The sequence below is a fragment of the Panicum hallii genome, chromosome 8 (genome assembly GCF_002211085.1).
Source record: "Panicum hallii strain FIL2 chromosome 8, PHallii_v3.1, whole genome shotgun sequence".
NCBI classification, from domain to species: Eukaryota; Viridiplantae; Streptophyta; class Magnoliopsida; order Poales; family Poaceae; genus Panicum; species Panicum hallii.
This window is the reverse complement of record NC_038049.1, coordinates 8,517,163-8,536,302: the sequence shown is the minus strand read 5'-3', so window position 1 is coordinate 8,536,302 and position 19,140 is coordinate 8,517,163. Positions and strand designations below refer to the sequence as shown.

General features: G+C 42.7%; 2 protein-coding genes across 2 annotated transcripts; one reads left to right on the top strand and one right to left on the bottom strand.

The window, feature by feature from the left end:
- Positions 1-986: 986 nt before the first annotated feature.
- LOC112902654 (protein RecA-like) lies at positions 987-7,338 on the bottom strand. The gene is made up of 8 exons (XM_025971802.1): positions 7,149-7,338; positions 6,156-6,213; positions 5,280-5,497; positions 4,607-4,694; positions 3,266-3,438; positions 2,721-2,867; positions 2,003-2,137; positions 987-1,667 (listed from the first exon to the last, which is right to left on the bottom strand). The coding sequence occupies exons 1-8, from the start codon at positions 7,230-7,232 to the stop codon at positions 1,284-1,286; spliced, it is 1,287 nt and encodes a 428-aa protein (XP_025827587.1). The 5' UTR covers positions 7,233-7,338; the 3' UTR covers positions 987-1,283.
- Positions 7,339-11,123: 3,785 nt separating this feature from the next.
- On the top strand, positions 11,124-17,064 carry LOC112902162. The gene is made up of 6 exons (XM_025971088.1): positions 11,124-11,725; positions 12,906-13,364; positions 13,937-14,770; positions 14,873-14,945; positions 15,013-15,135; positions 15,219-17,064. The coding sequence occupies exons 1-6, from the start codon at positions 11,189-11,191 to the stop codon at positions 16,751-16,753; spliced, it is 3,561 nt and encodes a 1,186-aa protein (XP_025826873.1). The 5' UTR covers positions 11,124-11,188; the 3' UTR covers positions 16,754-17,064.
- The last annotated feature ends 2,076 nt before the right edge of the window (positions 17,065-19,140 follow it).

The window sequence follows — 19,140 nt, the reverse complement described above, 5'->3', positions numbered from 1 at the left end:
AATAGAACGGACGATTACTCGCTTTGTTTGGATGAGCAGCCTCGGTGCAGGTCAGCGTTGCTTACCGCCCCAATCGGGTGTAATCAACTCGCTGCAGGTCTGGTATCCGTTTCCCTGGTAACTGATTATGTTAAATGTGAAACAAGCGGAAAGTAACGCAGTCAATTAACAGTGTTATCAGACCACGCCGCAAAATCCAAACCAAACAGCATCCAAGACTTGTTAACTGTGTGCTCTGAGTGTAGAAATAGCAGAAATAGCATGCAAACCACTAACGGTTTCTCATAGCAAACCTTTACTTCTTCATGCTGTTTGATAGCTCATCCTCAATCTTGACTACAATTCTTACATTATAAACCTCTTGTTATGTACTGTTGAGTGACAGTGCACCCTGTTTAGAAGATGATTGTTCTAGGCCATGTTTCTTCGAATTGAACAAAAAAGGAGGAATTGTGTCACATTACACACTATCCAGACATTTAGGAGACTTGAGCTTTATGCTAAGAGCAACTAGAACTTTATCCTAAGAGGAAGAAATTCCAACTACACAAATAACCTTTCAGGACCTTTTGGTAACGGATCTGGGCAACACAGAAGAAAAAATTGAATTTATCTTAGTATTCTAGTCCCAATACTTGTGTGTGGGCATGTTCAGATGAAACTTTCTGAGACTTTGATGATTAATAACTTCGAACTATTTGGTTTGGAAACAGAAGTCATGTGCATATTTATCAAGAAAACTGCTTTTATAATCTATAAATTTGTTGGACTTGATAAATATAACCAAGTGTATAATGATGATCAAATGTTTATACCAGAGATACAAAACGAAGACCATTAACTAGACTATATGCAGGATGGTGGGACACAGTTACATAGCTAGAGCATCCAACCGTGACCTGACGCCTGAAAACACTTGTTGAAGAAAGGTTCCTAACAACGTTAAGTAAAAAGGCAGTAATATGAAATTAAAAGACTCAGGAGAATGTTAAAGAAGCCTCAGTGTCCAAAATGGAGGCTTGTGCAGAAGCAAAAAGTAACCATATAGAGATTACTCTGACCAGCGTACTAAACATTCATAAGGTCTATCTCATGGACTTGTTTTGCCAGACAAAAGAGCAAAACAGTTACAACTACGGTATTTACACAAACGGAAGATAAAACATTCATGCATATTTAGCTCTACTGGGCTATGATTGCGCACCTAGTTAACTTTAGTTCGAAAGTTTCATCCTTCAAAGTTGTGAGGGCAAGCAGCATATTTACGCTTCAGGGATATAGCTTCAGGCTTCAAGCTCGTCATTTACCTCTTCATCTGTGGCTGCGGCAATCTCTGATGCATTCTTATCCAGGTTAACACCCTCCTCGTGCCTATCTAGTTGGGATTCATTTTGCATTATCTTTTCTCTTAGCATCGTCATAAGATCTTCCTGGACATCTCCGTTCTCAGCAAGGTAACGTTTGATGACATCTTTGCCTTGGAAAGTTTGCCCGTTCATATGATAGAACACTCCTGATTTTGTTATGAACTTGTGCTTGCAACCTAACTCGATGAGCTCTGATTCACGGCTTAAGCCCTTTCCAAACTCAAGCTCAAGCTGTACAGTCTTAAATGGAGGAGCATGTTTGTTCTTCACAATCTTGACTTGAATTTGCGCACCAATAGCCTGTTACGTGGGACTGAATTGGGTTAGGGGACAACTTATAGCCTTATACTGTTCTCAAATAAGGTAAAGACCAACAACGCCATAACAACATGACTGGTTCAATCTAGTGACAATATGCTTCCAAAGTACTCCCAATTCCTGTTTTTCCACCATTCTAAAATTAATTTAGTTGGCCAGGACTATGGTGGGTAATTTCAACGTAAAAGAATATTACTAGATGCCCTATTAGCAAGTCCAAAAGCATTTCCTAAATTCGAAATTCAGCACTATGTTGGATCTGTACCAAAAGAACACAACACACTGACCAAGGTTCAAATAGAACCATGATGCTTTACCTCTTCAAACTTTTTTATAAGACCTATCCTTTTGATGTTCATGCGAACAGAAGCATAAAATTTCAAGGCATTTCCTCCACAAGTTACTTCTGCTGGTACTCCAAACCCACTAAATGTGCTCAGCTTTGATCTTACCTGTACACATGCCCAGAAATAAATTGTTATCATAGACAAATATGGGAAACAAAGGACACAATATTAAACAAACGAGCATATTTGAGAGGACTGGAGGAATGTTGAACAGGAGGTATTTTGGTAAAACTATTAAGAAGCTACACATTTAAGAATCCAAAAACATCACTTATTTGTAACTGGAGGGAATAGTTCCTGGCTATTTAGCAATATGGTTGCCTAATAGTTATCTTTTTTATTTGTTGCTGTTCATTACACTGTTAGTGGCCTATTGGCTGTTAGAACGGAAAATTAGAGTACATGCTCTAGATAGCGGTATGCCCTAGAACACTAGTTGTGTGTTTAAAACATAAACATTAGTATGGCTTAAAAGTTCTGGACTGAAAAAAATAGAGTAGCATCCAAAAGGTGCAATTGACACTATTCAACATTGAGCAAGGATTGTATCCATCCAAGATTCTAAAGCAACTTTATTTGGTATAAACAGAGGCATGTACGTAAGTTATGAAAGCAACTCATCAGTAACATGTTGCTCATCAAGAAGCTTGTTTCACTAATACTAGCTCAGAGTAAGCAAATAGCAAACCTGATTAATAAATAACAGGATTGTCCTGGAGCGAGAGAGTGAATGGCTCAACTTGCGAAGGGCTTGACTCATGAGCCTTGCTTGAAGTGCAACGTGTGCATCTCCCATCTCACCGTCCAGCTCAGTTTTGGGGACAAGTGCTGCTACCTGTACATATAGTTATGCTGTGAGTTTCAGCAGTAAACAACAGCACTAAGTTATTTTGGTAGGTAGTACACAATTCTAGATGTTATCAAAAGTATGACAACAAATAGCATTGAAGTTATATGACAATGAAGAGCATTGAAGTTATATGACAACAAAGAGCATTGAAGTCGCATGACAACAAAGAGCATTGAAGTTATCAACTACAAAAGTCAGCAGGAAGATATGTTTTTCAATTATTATTACTTAAGATAAAAATTGTGTACTTCAGATCCTATCAGTATCTCCCAAGAACTGGAACGCCACGCAGTAGGCAAAGGCAAAGCATTGAGAGCTGAAGGTCGCCACGCAGTAGGCAAAGGCAAAGCATTGAGAGCTGAAGATACTAACATTCTACGTACACTGTCCACAACCACAACATCAATAGAGCCACTTCGAATTAGGATGTCAGCAAGGCCAAGAGCCTGTTCACCACAGTCAGGTTGAGATAGTAGCATGTGTTCTGCCTTCACACCTATAGATTCTGCTAAGGCTGGATCCAGAGCATGCTCAGCATCAATAAAAGCACAGTTTCCTGAAAGAACATAAAACAATGTCCTGAAATCCAAGCATGATATAGAAAACATATCCCTATGGTGCATGCAGGAAATTTTAAGTGTTGATGCAGCACTGCTCTTTTGGGGAAAAAACTAGTTGTCACTGAAATATATGGTGCCGTCTCTCCATCAAAGCTTAGAGAAAACTCAAGAAACAACTCTGTCTATGTATCTCTATGTAACCTCATAAGTTATTAATTCTTGTATGGGCAGAAAATTCTGGTGATTAAATCCAGTTTTTCACTGTTTAGATTATATGCTATTTGAATGGAACAATATGCACAATACATTTTTTAAATACAGGTACATGACAGAAGTAATTAATTATGTTGAGATATATTTGAAAGCATATCTGTAACGAATTTGCATAGCGCGCATGTGCGAATAGCTTATTAATTTAACTACAAGAAGAAAAAAGTATACATGAAATCCCTGTTGATTTGGTTATGTGTCAGTAGAGCACAAATAGTGGAATTTCTTATTATCTGTATAGTGAAGCAAATTATAAGAATATTATTAAGTTATCATGGTAGAACAATAGATATTGCCAGAATCTCATTCACTGGAGTGGTAAAAATTTTACCTACATCTTCAGCAATCACATTTGAAAAATGATGCAATTTTACATAATCATCCTCAAAAGTGGTCTGTTTCCACATGCATGATAGATAATATATGGTGTTAATACATGAATGAAGTACTTCAAATCCCCATTCAACATCATTCCTAGATGTGCAATGACCGTCAAGAATGCCACACTTGTCCTTTCATAATTAATAGCAATTATCTCTAATAAAAGAGACCATATGATATAGAACAATGGAGCAATCGCCTGTAGTAAATTACTTATTCACAAGGCTTTCTACACCAAATCATAAACACATATGAACCCCTTATTGTTTGCCCACCTTTGTTTCTATAGTTTTGAAGTCAAAGAGATCTTCATGGTGCAAGATTGTTAGTAACAGATGCTAACACAGATGACCCAGCCATTAGCCCCAAATACTGTTTGTATTACATTTCTTACCATTCATAATAACTTAAGAAGTATGCCTCAGCTAAAAGAAACAAACTCTAGTAAAGGGCAATAATTTGTTTCAGGGTAAGCACTTCACACAAGATCATATGTCAGGAAAGCTAACTTACCTCCACTCTTTTGTGCTTCAGCTATGACATGAAGTGCTAAAGTTGTTTTCCCTGAAGCCTCTGGACCATAAATTTCAACAACCCTTCCCTGCTCATAGATGTACAAGATAAATGTAAAAGTTATGAATGTAAAGAAAAGAGCATAAGTATAATGCAAAATAAATCCTATTTGTGATAAAGGGCAAAACTTCAGAATTTTATCACTTAACCAACAGCAGAAGCAATGATGTGAATGTCCTTTGCTAGCTGATCATTACCCTTAATTTAACATTCTTCTCTATGTATGATTTGACTTACATATTAACTTGTGATATCTAGCTTGTGGTGCAATCACCATGAGCATCAGACAAATCACATGATCAACAATAGGTCAGTGGAATGGCAAATGTAAATCATCCAATAATTATATCCTGTATTCCAGGTCCTACTCCTAAGTCCTAACCAGAAACCACCTATAACTAAACCTTATTCTCTGTGTGCTTGAACTTACATCTCAATTTAGCAAGGTTGCGGGTTGCTGTGAAATTACAACTTATTGGTACAACACAAGCATATTAACATGACGAATTAGGCCAGTACACTAGCAAGTCATCATCTAATAATATGGTCTCTCTCCGAAAGTTCTGAATGGCAAATTATTATGCAGATAAAATAATTAGCATCAACAACTGACCTTTGGAAGTCCACCAATTCCTAAAGCTGTGTCCAAGGCAAAGGATCCCGTGGATATGACAGGAACTTCTTTACGACCGTAAGCATGATTTAACCACATTATTGAATCCTCACCAAATGCAGATGTAATTTGGTCAAGAGCTTGCTGTAGCGCAAAGTCATTTTGCTTAATATTTTTGTCGCCATAATCATGTTCTTCTGCTTTTGATTGTTCCCTACCTAACAAGTAGATAATAAAACATTGTATCAGTGGAAAATTCCTGACTGAAATAATCAGTAAATCCGATGAAAACTTGACACGAGATCATTTTTGTTATCTCAAATAGAGGTTCGGGTTATCCAGAATCCACAGGCAAACACAAGCATCATAGAAAATTTGACAGGATATAGAAGGTTGGGAACCAATAAATACCATTCCACCACCAGCATTGCAAAGTATAAACAGAGATGTACATTCAAGAGAATTGCACAGCAAATTTTGTTAGCCCAAAGAATTTTAGTAACGAAAATTGCAATCAACATTTACAGATTTACCAACTTTGCCCAATTTTTATGCCTGATTCTGAATAGCATTTATGTATCATCCTTACAAGACATGTTACAAAATTAACTTCAGGTCACCTAAAACCTGCAAGCAGTGTCCTTATATGACCACAAAATAATTTTGTTCATTCTCAAACATACCAAAACATTTTACTCAAAGAATGGTGCAAAAGTGTCGCTGAAAAAATGTCATGTAATTCAACATCTTGTTTACATCAGTTAACATAATAATATGATACAAAAATATTACAGGTGGAAGAGAGTAGATTCAGAAATGTATCGAACGGAAAGTCACATCACTATTTTAGTAAGGAAAGAAGTAACATATATACACCTTCTGCAGACAAGCTCCGCAGCTGAACTGTATATGACACATTTTGATTGCAGCATTCCTGAAAAACAATAAGAAGATGACGAAATAGGTACAAATTGAACATGAATTTTATTAACCAATAGTTCTGCTTGTTCAAAATTTGGCTGAAAGTGTAGGATTGCATAGCCAGTTTTTCACAAATTAGCAAATACATAGGATTACATTTGCCCCAATTTTGCAAATAAGAAGCAGGGATGATCACACTTACAAAAGAGTAATTACTTAAATCCTGTGATAGTGGTGATATAAACAGAATATAGTAAAAATCAAGAACTATAGGATTAATCATGGATCAAACAGAAATGATTAATACAGGACTATTGGTTGAGCAGCGGAAGGTGATTTCAGGACCACAAAGTTGAAGGTAACACAACCACAACATGACAAACAGCATGAATGGAATAGCCTGATACTGTACCCAATATAAATATAGAGAGTGTACACTGAGTTTGAAATCTACTACATGGAAGACAATGATGCTCGCCGCTGTCACTGCTGTCCTACTTTCGACATGTGAATACAGGGTTCACAGTCCATAACCACATGGAACCAAGGCCAATTTAACACATGATGCACACAACCGTGTCTGGGACCCATCCAACTGAGGAGCTTCCAATTTCAAAGAAACGCCACCAGCACAGAATTCCATCCATCAACCCACTTTGCCTCAACCGAAGCAACCAAATACGCAAACCTGACGATGCCTGTGAATCCCCATCCCAACTCCCCATGAATGCACCAGACACGGTCCGCATCTTGTCCCCAATCCAGAAGGGAAAGGGGCGCCCAATTCGACCACACCGACGAGAAATTGGACCCAGCCCCCATATTTACTTGATTCGAATCCAAAATCCTATGATCTGGGTTCGATACCCATGGTTAGGGATTGAAACTCAAAGAAAAAAGGGAAGGGAAGGGTTGTGGGTTTAGGAGCTGAAGGCGGAGGGAACGAACCAGCGCGGAGGATGCGGACGAAGGGGAACGGGCGGAGAGGAGTCGGCGGAGGAGGGCCTGGCCGCGCCGGAGAACCCTCGGCATGGCTCCTGCAGCTTGGCGCCTGTGCTGGCGGCGCCAGGAACTCCACTAGCAAGTCGCCTACCGGACACACTCTTGCTGCCTTGCTCTCGATGGACAAGCACAAGCAGCAATTCTCGAGCCAGGCCGGATAGATACGGGCTGGGTCAGGGCCGGACTTATGACAGCTTAGTTCGTTTCTGCAAGATACCCTGCCCAGGCCCAGGATGACTGATTCACGTGATCACGTTATCGACATCGAGCATTATGTGATGACAAAAACAAATTTCTCAAAAAGGCTAGTGCTAATCAAGTTCAGGAGTCGTTTTCTCGAAAAAAATTAGGTATAATACTCCATATTGTCATGTAGAATTTATTTAAACTATTGATACAGATTTTAGCATTCAGATTAGTAGGAGTGATACATTATGTCGGAGCATCCTCCCTTTTCTCTCCACCATTTAACATTATTTGAACCTCTTATCGCCTCTCTCATCTATCCCACTCTCCTCGCAAATTGGCGGAGTATAGCAGATCTAAAACTTGCCAGCAGCAAAATCCACTAGCGTCAGGCTCAGATATGTGGCGTCAAAGATCAGGTCGAATAGCTCTCAGCCTGATCTAGCAGAGGCAAGCGTGCGGCATGGGCGGTTCGACTTCCCAGCACAATGGTTCATACGGCATGCCATCCTGATTGCCTAGGGCCGCAATGCGAAGGACAACGGCCTAGTGACCAGACACGATGGCACGAAGGCTAACATGGCGACACGAGTGGGGCAGCATAGAGACTAGCACGCAATGCTGGTGGCTGAACTTCCCGACGCGACGTCATAAAGGCTAGTGCGATACGGACAGTCCGACATCCATATAGGAGCAAGGAGGACTGTAGCCACCTACCCTATGCAGTCTATAGAGCCACCTAAAGCCCTTGACATTTTTCAGCTATGGATGGAGAGGAGAAAAAAGAAAAAGAGAAGAGAAATAAAAGAAGCAGTTGAAAATAAGACTTCAAATATTCAGATCCTGAATTGGCCTCGGAAGTAGGGATCCTAGCCCTCTAGCAGCTCGACGTTGTCTCGGTGACCCGAGAAAGCAGGTCTAGCTCCATCACATCCTCCTCCAGCCCAACCTCCAATTCTACCGTGCTGCTGCAGCTAGCACCAACAATCCTCCGATTACTCTTGTTTTGGAACCTGATCTTGCCACACAGCTCTAGATTTGGAGAAGGGAGATGCCGAGGTTGCCGCTACTGGAATGGGAAGGAGGATCTTCGCGCTATCTACGAGGTACATAACGACGGCCGTGGCGAGAAAAAACATGGAGGCAGGTGCCATGGCCCGGACCAATGCAGAGGAGCCTACCACCATGTGTATTGTCGCCGCTTGCTCGAAGACGCTTGGTGAAGGCTATGAGCATACATATTTGCCTATTGATAGTGACACCCTTTATTATCTTTTTTTATCAACAAACCATTCGACGATAAATGTAAATAAAAATAACAACTAATTGTTGCAAGTAGAAACTCAAATCACTGACTCATGGTGCGACGTGCGTTTTTCCCTACAGATAGTCTATCGGCAATAACTAACTGATCCATGTGTGATGCTAATTTGGTGTCGTGGTATAGTGCATTCCAATTCTTTTTACCAAAATTTTGGCAATTTAAGAATAACACTTAAGACCCATTTGGATCACGCCGGATTCTAAGAATCCAAAATTCAAAATTTGCTGCAATTCCAAATGGGCCTCATTTTGCTGAGGATTCTAGATACAGATTGTGAGATTTTTAGAATCCCGGAAGCAGGAGAGGAGCTGCTTCCAGCAGCAGTAGAAATTACCTTTTACCTCCTCGGATTTTCGGAGAAATTACAAGAATCTGCTACTCTCCCATCCCCATCTCTCTTCCTTCCTCATCTGCAAGCGCCGCCCGCCCGCATCAGTCCGTCTCTCCTCGTCCGCCTCCCTCCTGGTCGAGCGGAAAGCGTTGGCCCTCCCCACCCAGCCCCGCCCCACCCAGGCGTCTGGTAGGGCGCCGCCCGTCCACGCCCAGCCGCTCGGCGGGGCCACGCTGTCGTTGCCGGCCGCGGGGTAGGGCGGCGCCCGTCCCCGCCCTGGCAGGCGGCAGCGGCCGTCCCCTCCCCTCCCCGAAGGCTGTCGCCACTCATCCCCGCCAGACTTCACCGCGCCTCTCCGCCTTTTCCCGCCCAGAACGCTGGCGCTCATCCCCGCCCAGGCGCTCAGCAGGGCGCCGGCCATCCCCGCTCTAGCGCTCGGCGGGCCGTCGTCGTCCCCACACCTCCCCGCACAGGCCGCTGCCGCCCCTTCCCGCTTGTGGTCGCGTCTCCGCCCCGGAGCCACGCGCACCGTTCCGAGCTTCCCCAATTGCGGCCGCCCCACGCCTCCCTGGCTGCGGCCGCCTCGCTCCCTGCCCCTGCCCCGAAGCCGCGCGCGGCCATCGCAGAGCTTCCTGGACCTTGGGCGTCCATGGCCGCCTCGGCACTCGCGACTGACATGCGTGCGCGGCTGCCTCGGCACTCGCGGCCAACCAGGCCAATGCGGCTGCCTGCCCCAGCCCTCGCGGCCGCCCAGACGTCGCCCTTCCCCGCTCGCGGGCGGCCGTTATCGCCCAAGTGCCTGTCCCCATCGTGGCCCAGTTCGGCAGTTCCTTAGTTGTGCCAGTAAAAAAAAATTTAGCAAGGGTATAAGAAGAATACATGCACCAAACGTCGATAAAATCTGATACTGGAATCTAAAGATCCAAACAGCACCATCCAAATTTTATACCTAATTAAGATTTTGTGAATCCATCCAAAATCTGGGATTTCAAAATCCAACAACTAATCCAAACAGGATCTTAGTAAGTGGGCTACTTTTGATTCCAACCAAACTGAGTGTTAAAATTTATAGGCTTGCTTATATTTTAATTTGGCAGATTTTGGTAACCAATGATGCTGTTCACTTACCCATGCTAGTATACAGAGTGCGTTGATTTCCAATTAAAGATGGAACCGAATGGAAGATTCTAATATCTCGGATATCTATCTTCACATTTCCTTCTATCTTCTGGAATGAAAGCGGACCATTTAGGGCCTGTTTAGTTCCCACCCTGTAAACGTAAAAAAACCGTAAACGCAAAATTTTCAAAGAAATCTTGCTAATTTGAAGTACTAAATGAAGTCTATTTACAAAACTTTTTGCATGGATGGACTGTAAATCGCGAGACGAATCTAATGAGCCTACTTAATCCATATTTTGCAACAGTGATGCTACAGTAACCATCCGCTAATTATTGCTTAATCATGGATTAATTAGCATTATTAGATTCGTCTCGCGATTTACAACCCATCTGTGCAAAAAATTTTGTAAATAGACTTCATTTAGTACATCAAATTAGTAAGATTTCTTTAAAAAAAAATTTCGTTTACAACTACGGACTAAACAGCCCTTGCATTCTGGCACGTACCCTGATCCACGGTGGTCTTGGACGCTGTCGTTCCCAGTGGTCAGTCAGTGTCACAGTGTACCGTGGAGAAGCCTCGTGGGAGCGAGGATTTACTGGTCCCGGTCAAACGGTGGCTGCCAGGCGAGCAGCGTACGCCTACGCCGCTCGTGGCATCGCCGTCCTCCGCCCACGTACGTACGCTCCTGTCAGGTGTCAGCCCCGTCGCATCAGTCTCACTGTATCCACCCACCACTCACCCCCCTCTCCCACTCTCCTCCTCGCATCGCAGGACGAGCCCGGATCAGCGTCCCGTGCTCCGCCGCGTGCCCCCTGGCCTCCATCCTGGCCGTCCGATTCCCACCGCCAGCCTCGGGAATCGAGCCCCTCCCACCACCAAAACCCCGCAGCCCCTGCATCGTTGTTGCCTCCGCCTAGACCACACTTGCTCCCGAACCCCACGCCCCTCCCTCCCACCGCCGGCCGGAGCACCCGAGAAGCGAGAAGCGCCCCACGAGCTCCAGACCGCCGGAGGCTCGCCATGGTGCGCGGCCGCCCGCGGAGGCATGGTCGTCCCCGCGCGGAGCTCGGGGGCGAGGCGGCGCGGGCGGACGGGGAGGAGGAGCCGGTCCTGTTCCCGCTCGGCGCCCCGGTGGAGGTGTGCAGCGACGACTCCGGCTTCGCCGGCTCCTTCTACGAGGCCACGGTCGTCGGCTACCAGCCCGGCGGGGCCGGCTACGTCGTGGCCTACTCCACGCTCAGCCGGAGCGGGGCCGGGGGCTCGCCGCTGCGGGAGAGGGTCGCGGCGGCGGACGTGCGCTCCCGGCCGCCCCCCGCGCCGCCGCGGGGGTTCGCGGTGCACGAGATGGTCGAGGCGTTCCACAACGACGGCTGGTGGGCCGGCGTCGTCTGCGCCGTCCCGCCGGCGGCGCCGGAGGATGAGACCGTAGAGCGGCCCCGGCGGCGGGTGTACACGGTGTGCTTCCCGACGTCGCGGGAGCTGCTGGAGTTCGAGGAGGCAGCGCTGCGGCCGAACCGCGTGTTCCAGGGCGAGCGCTGGGTTCCGGCTGCAGAGGCGGTAAGAGGAATCTGGCTCCTTACTTGGGAGATCAAATTGTTACTCGTATTTCGAGCTTGTATGGAATTCTAATTGCATTCTTTTTACCGATTTCTTATTCTAAACTTATATAATGGGTCATGTTTGCTCTAAACATTCTATCCATCTGCATTGTACGCCACTGGATTTCATTATCAGTCTCAGAGTAATTATTTACTTCAATAGCTCAATGTTGAAACCGATCTTTCCAAAAAAATTTGTCCAAACTGTTACTCGTGTCGTGTGACAGAAGGACTTAATTCTGAGTTTCTGACACTTAACTTTTATGTTTCTAGTTTAGACCGGTGATCCCATGCCTTGACGCAATGTGCAAATTACCATAGCATAAATTTGGTTTCATTCCTTTCGAAAAAAAAAATGATTGTGGTTTTACAAGCTCCTCCCACACACACATTTTTAGTCAAACCTGCCTTGTCCTTTATAAGATGTATAATGTTTATTATAAGTTACGTGATGTTAAATTAAGAGATGCGTTACAGAATGACGCATTTGTCCATCTAGAATCCCACTATCACCACCCAACCAATCACCATGTGCAGATTTCACCCATGTGGGCCCAGTCAAGAATCAGCCGAGCCAGGACACGTAGTCTTTCTCTAAAAATAAATGTCATATAGTTGAACTGTACACATGGAGTTCGTTAAGTAAAAAGTATTTGAATTAAAATTTCGGATATTGGTAGCGGACAAATATTTTTCAGCATTATGATAATGGGTTGAGAGTAACTGTACACAATAAAGGGTCTTAGCTATAGTGTAACTTTTTTTTTCATTTTCCAATTTGGTGACACCTATACAAAGTTATAAAATTGTGAATTCGCAATCTATTATGTTTGTAACTGCTAATAGCTGCGAATTTGGTAATAATGCACTCTGGACAAAAAAAGGTGCCAGCTCTATACAATTGATAACTGAAGCATTTGATTAATCCATGATTTTTTTTCCTTTGATAATGGAGAGGTAATAAGCCCTTGGTAAGAACAATCTTTTAGTTCTGTACAATGTGCATGTTCTGAAGAATTGTTAATTGAAAGCTTGAGATGGTATGTGGCAAAGAGATTAATTCCAGATAAAGAAGAGTGTGTTGTAATCATAGAAATGAAGCTGACGTATGTACATTCTAATGCTTTTATTCTCTACAGGAAAATGGAATACCTCTATTCAGAGATGGAAGCCAAGTTGAAGTGAGTCGGTCTGCAAAAACCTTTGGCAAATACTGGAGTCCAGCTATTATTCTGAAAGTAATTGGTGCTACAAGTTTCTTAGTACAATATAAAGATGTAAGAGAGGATGGAGGACAGGTTACTGAGATTCTAGATTCTCAATATATTCGGCCATCACGAAAGATCATTCATATGGACTCTAAGTATAGGTTTCCTCCATCTTCGCATGTGGAGGTCTTTCATGAAGGTAGCTGGTGGACTGGTGCTATTTTAGAGGTTTTGGACACTGAATCTCCCAAAAAGTATGTTGTTAAAATCAAGAGCGAAGATGCAGAGATGGATGATGTGGAATGTGTAGATTTGTTGACTGTTGACCATACACAGCTAAGACCAAAATACAACTGGTATCGTGGAAAGTGGGTGCGCTTCTTGACAGAGGTACACATAATTTATATGCTTTGTTTTCATTGCATGTGTTTATGTGCTCTGCTTTGTCTTCTTTTAAACAGGTATGGTGTTCTTTTACTTATTGAATGGTTGAATGTGGCTAAGTTTTGCAAGAGTCTATACTATTACTATATGACAATCTCAATATTAACTTCCTTAGAGCATTGTCCATTTGCACAAAATGTATCTTTGTTCATTGTTTGTGTTATGATCAGTGACACCGTCCATCTATTGCTTGATCTTATTAACTGGTTCAATTCAGCTTGGGCTTGATTTTAAGTTTTCATTATTACAAAAACCAATTATCTAAATACAAAATGGGAACAGTTAATACTTCTTTGAAATGGTTAGAATATTATCTTCTTTAAATCACGTTAAAATTACTTTATTCCTTCATTCATTTCAATTATAATGACCTCATAAATTAGTTCCTAGCTGTAACCAAAGCAAATTATGGGCTTCCAGATTCCTGAGCTATGGTGTATTGATGAGTTATTTTTTCACTATATTAGTTTTTTGATCTAGAATATCTCAATGATGGTGTGATGTCTGTTACGTTTCAGAAACCTGCTAATAAAGGGCCACAATTAACACCTCGGAAAAGGCCAATTTCTGCTGCGTTGGCTGCATGTAGTGACAGTGTTGAACTTACTCTATTGGGACCATGTAATGACAGTGAAGAGATCAGAGATGAACTTGGCTCTTATCTTAAGGAGAAGGTCAACAATGAAGATGTAGTATTGAAAAAGGTTTGTCCTGACCTGTTGGTGTGTAATGAAAATGATCAAATCAAGCATATGCTAAGCTCTTTTCCTGAAGAAGTGGTGAAGCAACAAAACACAGTATTACCATTCGAGTCCCACTTGACAGTTCCTTCACAGTCATCATTGATAGGATTTCGCAGTTTGAAATATGATCCTGAGCTTTGTCTAAGTGGTCAACTTGAATTATCCTCTTCTCGGATGATTACCATGCCTTCTGTGCCACAGACTGGACAGTTGCAAGCTTCATTGTTTGGAGCATTTGGACAACTAAGGCCTCTCCCACAGGGCCCAATTTTCAGAATGCAATCACATACCATAGATTTTGGCAGCATTGTAGGATCAGCAAAGTCATTTACTGATCAGGGAAAGCAAGCAAATGATAAATGTGGTTATCTGATGACTGGTTCTAAGCAGAACACCAATTCTGGATCATTTTCTGGAACTGGTCTGTCCAGGAAAAGACTATTTACTGGTCAGGGAAAGCAAACAAATGATAAAGATCGTTATCTGATAACTGGTTCTAAATGGAACATCAATTATGGATCATCTTCTGGAACTGATCTGTCCACGAAAAGACTGATGGAGAATGTTTCTCCTCAAACACCACAGCTAATACGAGGGAGACCTAAAATTGTGAGTTTTAAGTTTCTGGTACCATCTCTTGATTCTTTCAACCATAGCACTGAGGATGATTCAGTTTTTTTATTATTCCGTCATTGCTTCTAACATTTGTAGATGCAAAAAAGGAAAAGGATGGCTGATAAAAAAGTTAAGGAAGCCAGCAAACTTGCAGCTATCTCTGAAGAGCGTAAGTTGTACTACCTGTTTTCTTGCTGCATAAATATCTGCAATTACCTAACTACAAAAATTTCCAGCCACTGAACCGAACAACGATGATGGCAAAGATCTGCCTAAGAATTTAGATCCAGGTTCTGTATTACTTTCGGAAGTAAATACAGTGACTCACCCTGACTCAAGGCCACTAAATGATGATAAAGGTATATGTACTACTGTTACTGAGAAATCAATAACATCTTCATTTACTAGAAATTCTTAGATCAGGTGCATTCCATTATTTCAGGTTCACAGGGAGTTAGTGTTTTTCTGATGGAGAGTAGTGTCGCAGATGAGATCATACCAAGTGGAGTACCAATTGGACTCAATAAATTTCACCAAGAGGATTGTATTGGAGCAGCACAACATGGTGCAACTGAAGTTAGTGTTCTGATTGAGAAGTCAGTGCTATCTATCACTTCAGCATTGGACAATCCTGTTGAGGCACATGTGTTGACTTCATATTCTTCAACTCAATGTGGAAACAAGGCAGCCAATGCTAACAAGTCTGCAATAATCATGGAGCAAGGCACTAGTGAAGAATTTTGTCAGCAGTCTTCTGTTATGGATGTTGATGCTAATGTTCATTTGCTGCCTTCAGCAGATAGTTGTGAAGATACTGGGGACAAAGATAACATGGAGGCCATGGTGGAGTATGTTGGAAGCTGTGTTGTTCCAACAGAAAATGTCTCTAGTATGGGCAGTGTGGCTCCGAATCAGTTACTGTCCAGTGAGAATCCTGAGGATGTGGATCATCAAGAAAACACCTGTAATATCCCTGAAACTAAGCATGCAGGTGCTGATGGTCTGTCCTCAGTTATATCCTTCCCTGAATTCAAGAAATTTGCAGCTCATGAGCAACATGGAATATCACAACAGGATTATAGTTCAGTCATGATAGAGTTTGCAGCTGAAGGTATCCCATCGATCAAGAATTCAGAAATAACACAGTTGTCTTCTATCAGTATGAGCAGCTCTACTGAAGCAGAACAAGGTGATACATTGATTGATCCAAAAGATTCTGAGCATACGCCAATGTCCAAGTTTGTTCCAAGCAAAACACAAGGTTCTTGCCTGTCCTTGTTGCAGAGATCTCTTGATGTCCATGAAAGCATCATGGCTGATCGAACTACAGAATCATTGGCTATAGAGAATCTTCCATTCATGAAGACCTCTCCGATGTGGGAACAGATTGAGGCAATGGAAGTTTTCCGTAATGTGCCGCAGCAACCGAATTTTCATAAGTTCCAGCAGCATGTTCCGGAGCTCCGTGAAGGAATGGCTTTGGGTTTGATGCTCTCTTTTGCCAATTTGGCAGAAAGCATAAGGAGGCTGAGTATTCATGATGAGGTTGCGCTTTTCGAAGAGAAGATGAAGGGCCTTTCTTTGTTGGAGGCAGATGGTTTCGACGTCAGGCACCTGCGGTCACGGTTGGAAACACTGCTGCACATAAGGAGTGGCTGTTCCGAACTGCAGGCCGCTATTAAAGAATTGAAGAATAAGAGTTCTCACAAAGAAACTGATGATAGACACCTGAGTGCACAGATTGGTTTGCTAAATATGACTGTCCGTCATCTTGAACTGCAGGCTTATCTCTTCCGCTGCATAACACAGTCTGCTATTTCACAGAAGATGAACAATGCTTCAGAGGCCGTAAGGCTCAAAACAGAAGCCGGCATGCTTGAGCAGTCATATCTGTCTGCAGAGCAGCGGTTCAGCAGTGCCGCCGCAGCGCCATGGTATATCCTCCTCCCAGGCTCCAACGAACCATCACATGTATGATGCAAATACTTAAGTACTAGCAAGTGGAGAACTCCCAGGCCTTTTGTGTGAATATCTACCTTTCTGTGAATATTTGGTAGGGCTGCCCTGCTACTGTCTAAACTGATGAACCTATGCCTGTTATGTTGCTGGGATGTCGCTGCACATGAGCGCTTATTGAAATATCCTACGGTCTAGGCTCGGTATGTTTTCCATGTTTTGAGCGGTTCTGTCCAGGTTGTGACGCAGTGAGACTGAACAATCTAGACAGGTTGCCCATCATGTGCAAGTGTGCTTATTTTGATAGCATGAACTGAGCACCTGTGGTAAAACGGAGTTCTCTTAAGACCTCTCTTGCGAACCGTTTGGACTAATCTCCCTAGCTCTTCGGAATGGATTGTCGAAGCTCTATTTATTTAAACAAGTTCTGTCTTCAATTATGTCTGCTCAAAGAGGCCTGGGCAGCTGAATTTATGTGGTAGTCTGAACTTTCTTGTAAGCTGAACAATCTTTCGGTCCTGGTGCAATGCAAAAGGTGGCGGGGGCTTAAAAAAAGAGAGGAATTGAACGGTTTCAATCGAGACTACCAGAACCAAAATTTGTCAGCAAAAAGGAACCATTTTGACTCGAAGCTCTGTTACAATCCTCGGACAATTCTTGGCGACTTGCCATTTTGCGTTTTGCCAAGCGGATGAAGCACGACTTTGCATTGATGACAAATGAGGAAGAAGCCGATCGGGAATATCAGAATTTGATGGCTTCCCGTCACAACAACTTGGAGGTTGTTGACTCATTGTCGCATTTGACTTGCTTAAGCTCATTTTAATGACCATCAGCTCAAGCTCACGTTAATGACCATTAGCCCCATTGAAACAAACAAGGCTGACCACTAGTAGTAGATTCTGCGGGGCCCAACGAATGAGCACACACCAATTTGCGGAAGCTTTTGGTGAATACAGCAAATCAGATTCAGCCTACTTGGCCCAATGGGCTGACATAAATCTCATTTTCATGTATCGTTTGGTTTGGTCGCATTTGCTTTGCTTGGAGTTATTAGTTCCGCCTTTCTCTAACGGTTCCCTAATAAATATTTCTTTATAGAGAACTTTTACAGGTACAATGTACAGTATGACCACGACCGTATACTACTGTCTGAAAAGGACTCGTATGTAAATATCGGAGGACTCGTATGTAAACATCGGACGGTCGAGATTTTTTTATACTATTAAAATAATATTGATTAGTAGTATGAGATAGTATATCTAGGTAGTATAGGTAGTATAAGGGTAATATAGGAAAAATCATTTCACTGTAAGATTCCACCCCTGATTACAAGGTTTCACCCCTCTAAAAGTGTTGCAATGTATCAAAAATGGTTGCAATAGACAAAATACAAAAAATTATAAAAATTATTATTAATTTATATTAAGTTACTGATGACAATCTTATCCCTTCTAATGTACGGTTGGATCTTTTCTATACTACATACTACTAAATGGTAGTATTATACGCCGTAAAAGAGGCTCTTTATAACCACCTAATGGGATGTTCTAATATTTCTTTCATGGTTATTCAGAGGTTGTCTTTGCAATTCTTCAATAATTTTTTAACAATCCGACTATTGTATTGAGAGAGAGTTTCAACCCTCTTTATTTAGGGAGGGTTGAAGTGATTATTGGTTTGTATTGAGAAAAGGGAAACGTAAAAGAGATTGCACAAAATCCTTTAATATAGTAGTTGTATTGGAGAATAGGGATTTGCCGAACGTGCTCTTAGATAGCTCTAGTTGGGTGGATCGAAACATAAATTTGGATTTGACTGCACCTAGAGTCCTAGACCCATATTCTAGGGATGATTTCGGGCTTGCGGTCTAAACACTACTAGACCTTTAATATAAGATAGAAACCGCCTTAGGCACCGTGACTAAAAGTCTCAACCTTTATTACCAGATAAAGAAACCGGTGCTGAAGGTTTCCTTTAAGTACCGGGTGAAGGTACCATCCGGTACAAAGCATTTTTGTTAAAAATTTTATATTAAACCTGAGAAGAGGCCTGCACCTGTGCACGTCGCAAGTCCCAACTCGTGCGATTTTTTCACGCGAAATACGTGCACGTGCGGTGGCCGGGATTTGAACCCGCGACCTCTTGCCTCGCCCGTACCTCACTTACCATCTCACCTACACAACAATTGTGATTGGGAGGGAGATGCTTTCCTTTTGAAATAACCCATGGAGGACTCTTAAGACACCACCCGATACCTAAGACTAGACAAAGATACCGCGTGGTGTTACCACCCGGTACTAATATAGTCCCACTCTAGTACCGGGTGGTAACACCATCCGGTACCTTTTTCTAGCCATACCACCCGGTACTAGGTCCCTGAAACCTTTTGACCCAGCTCAAAAGTA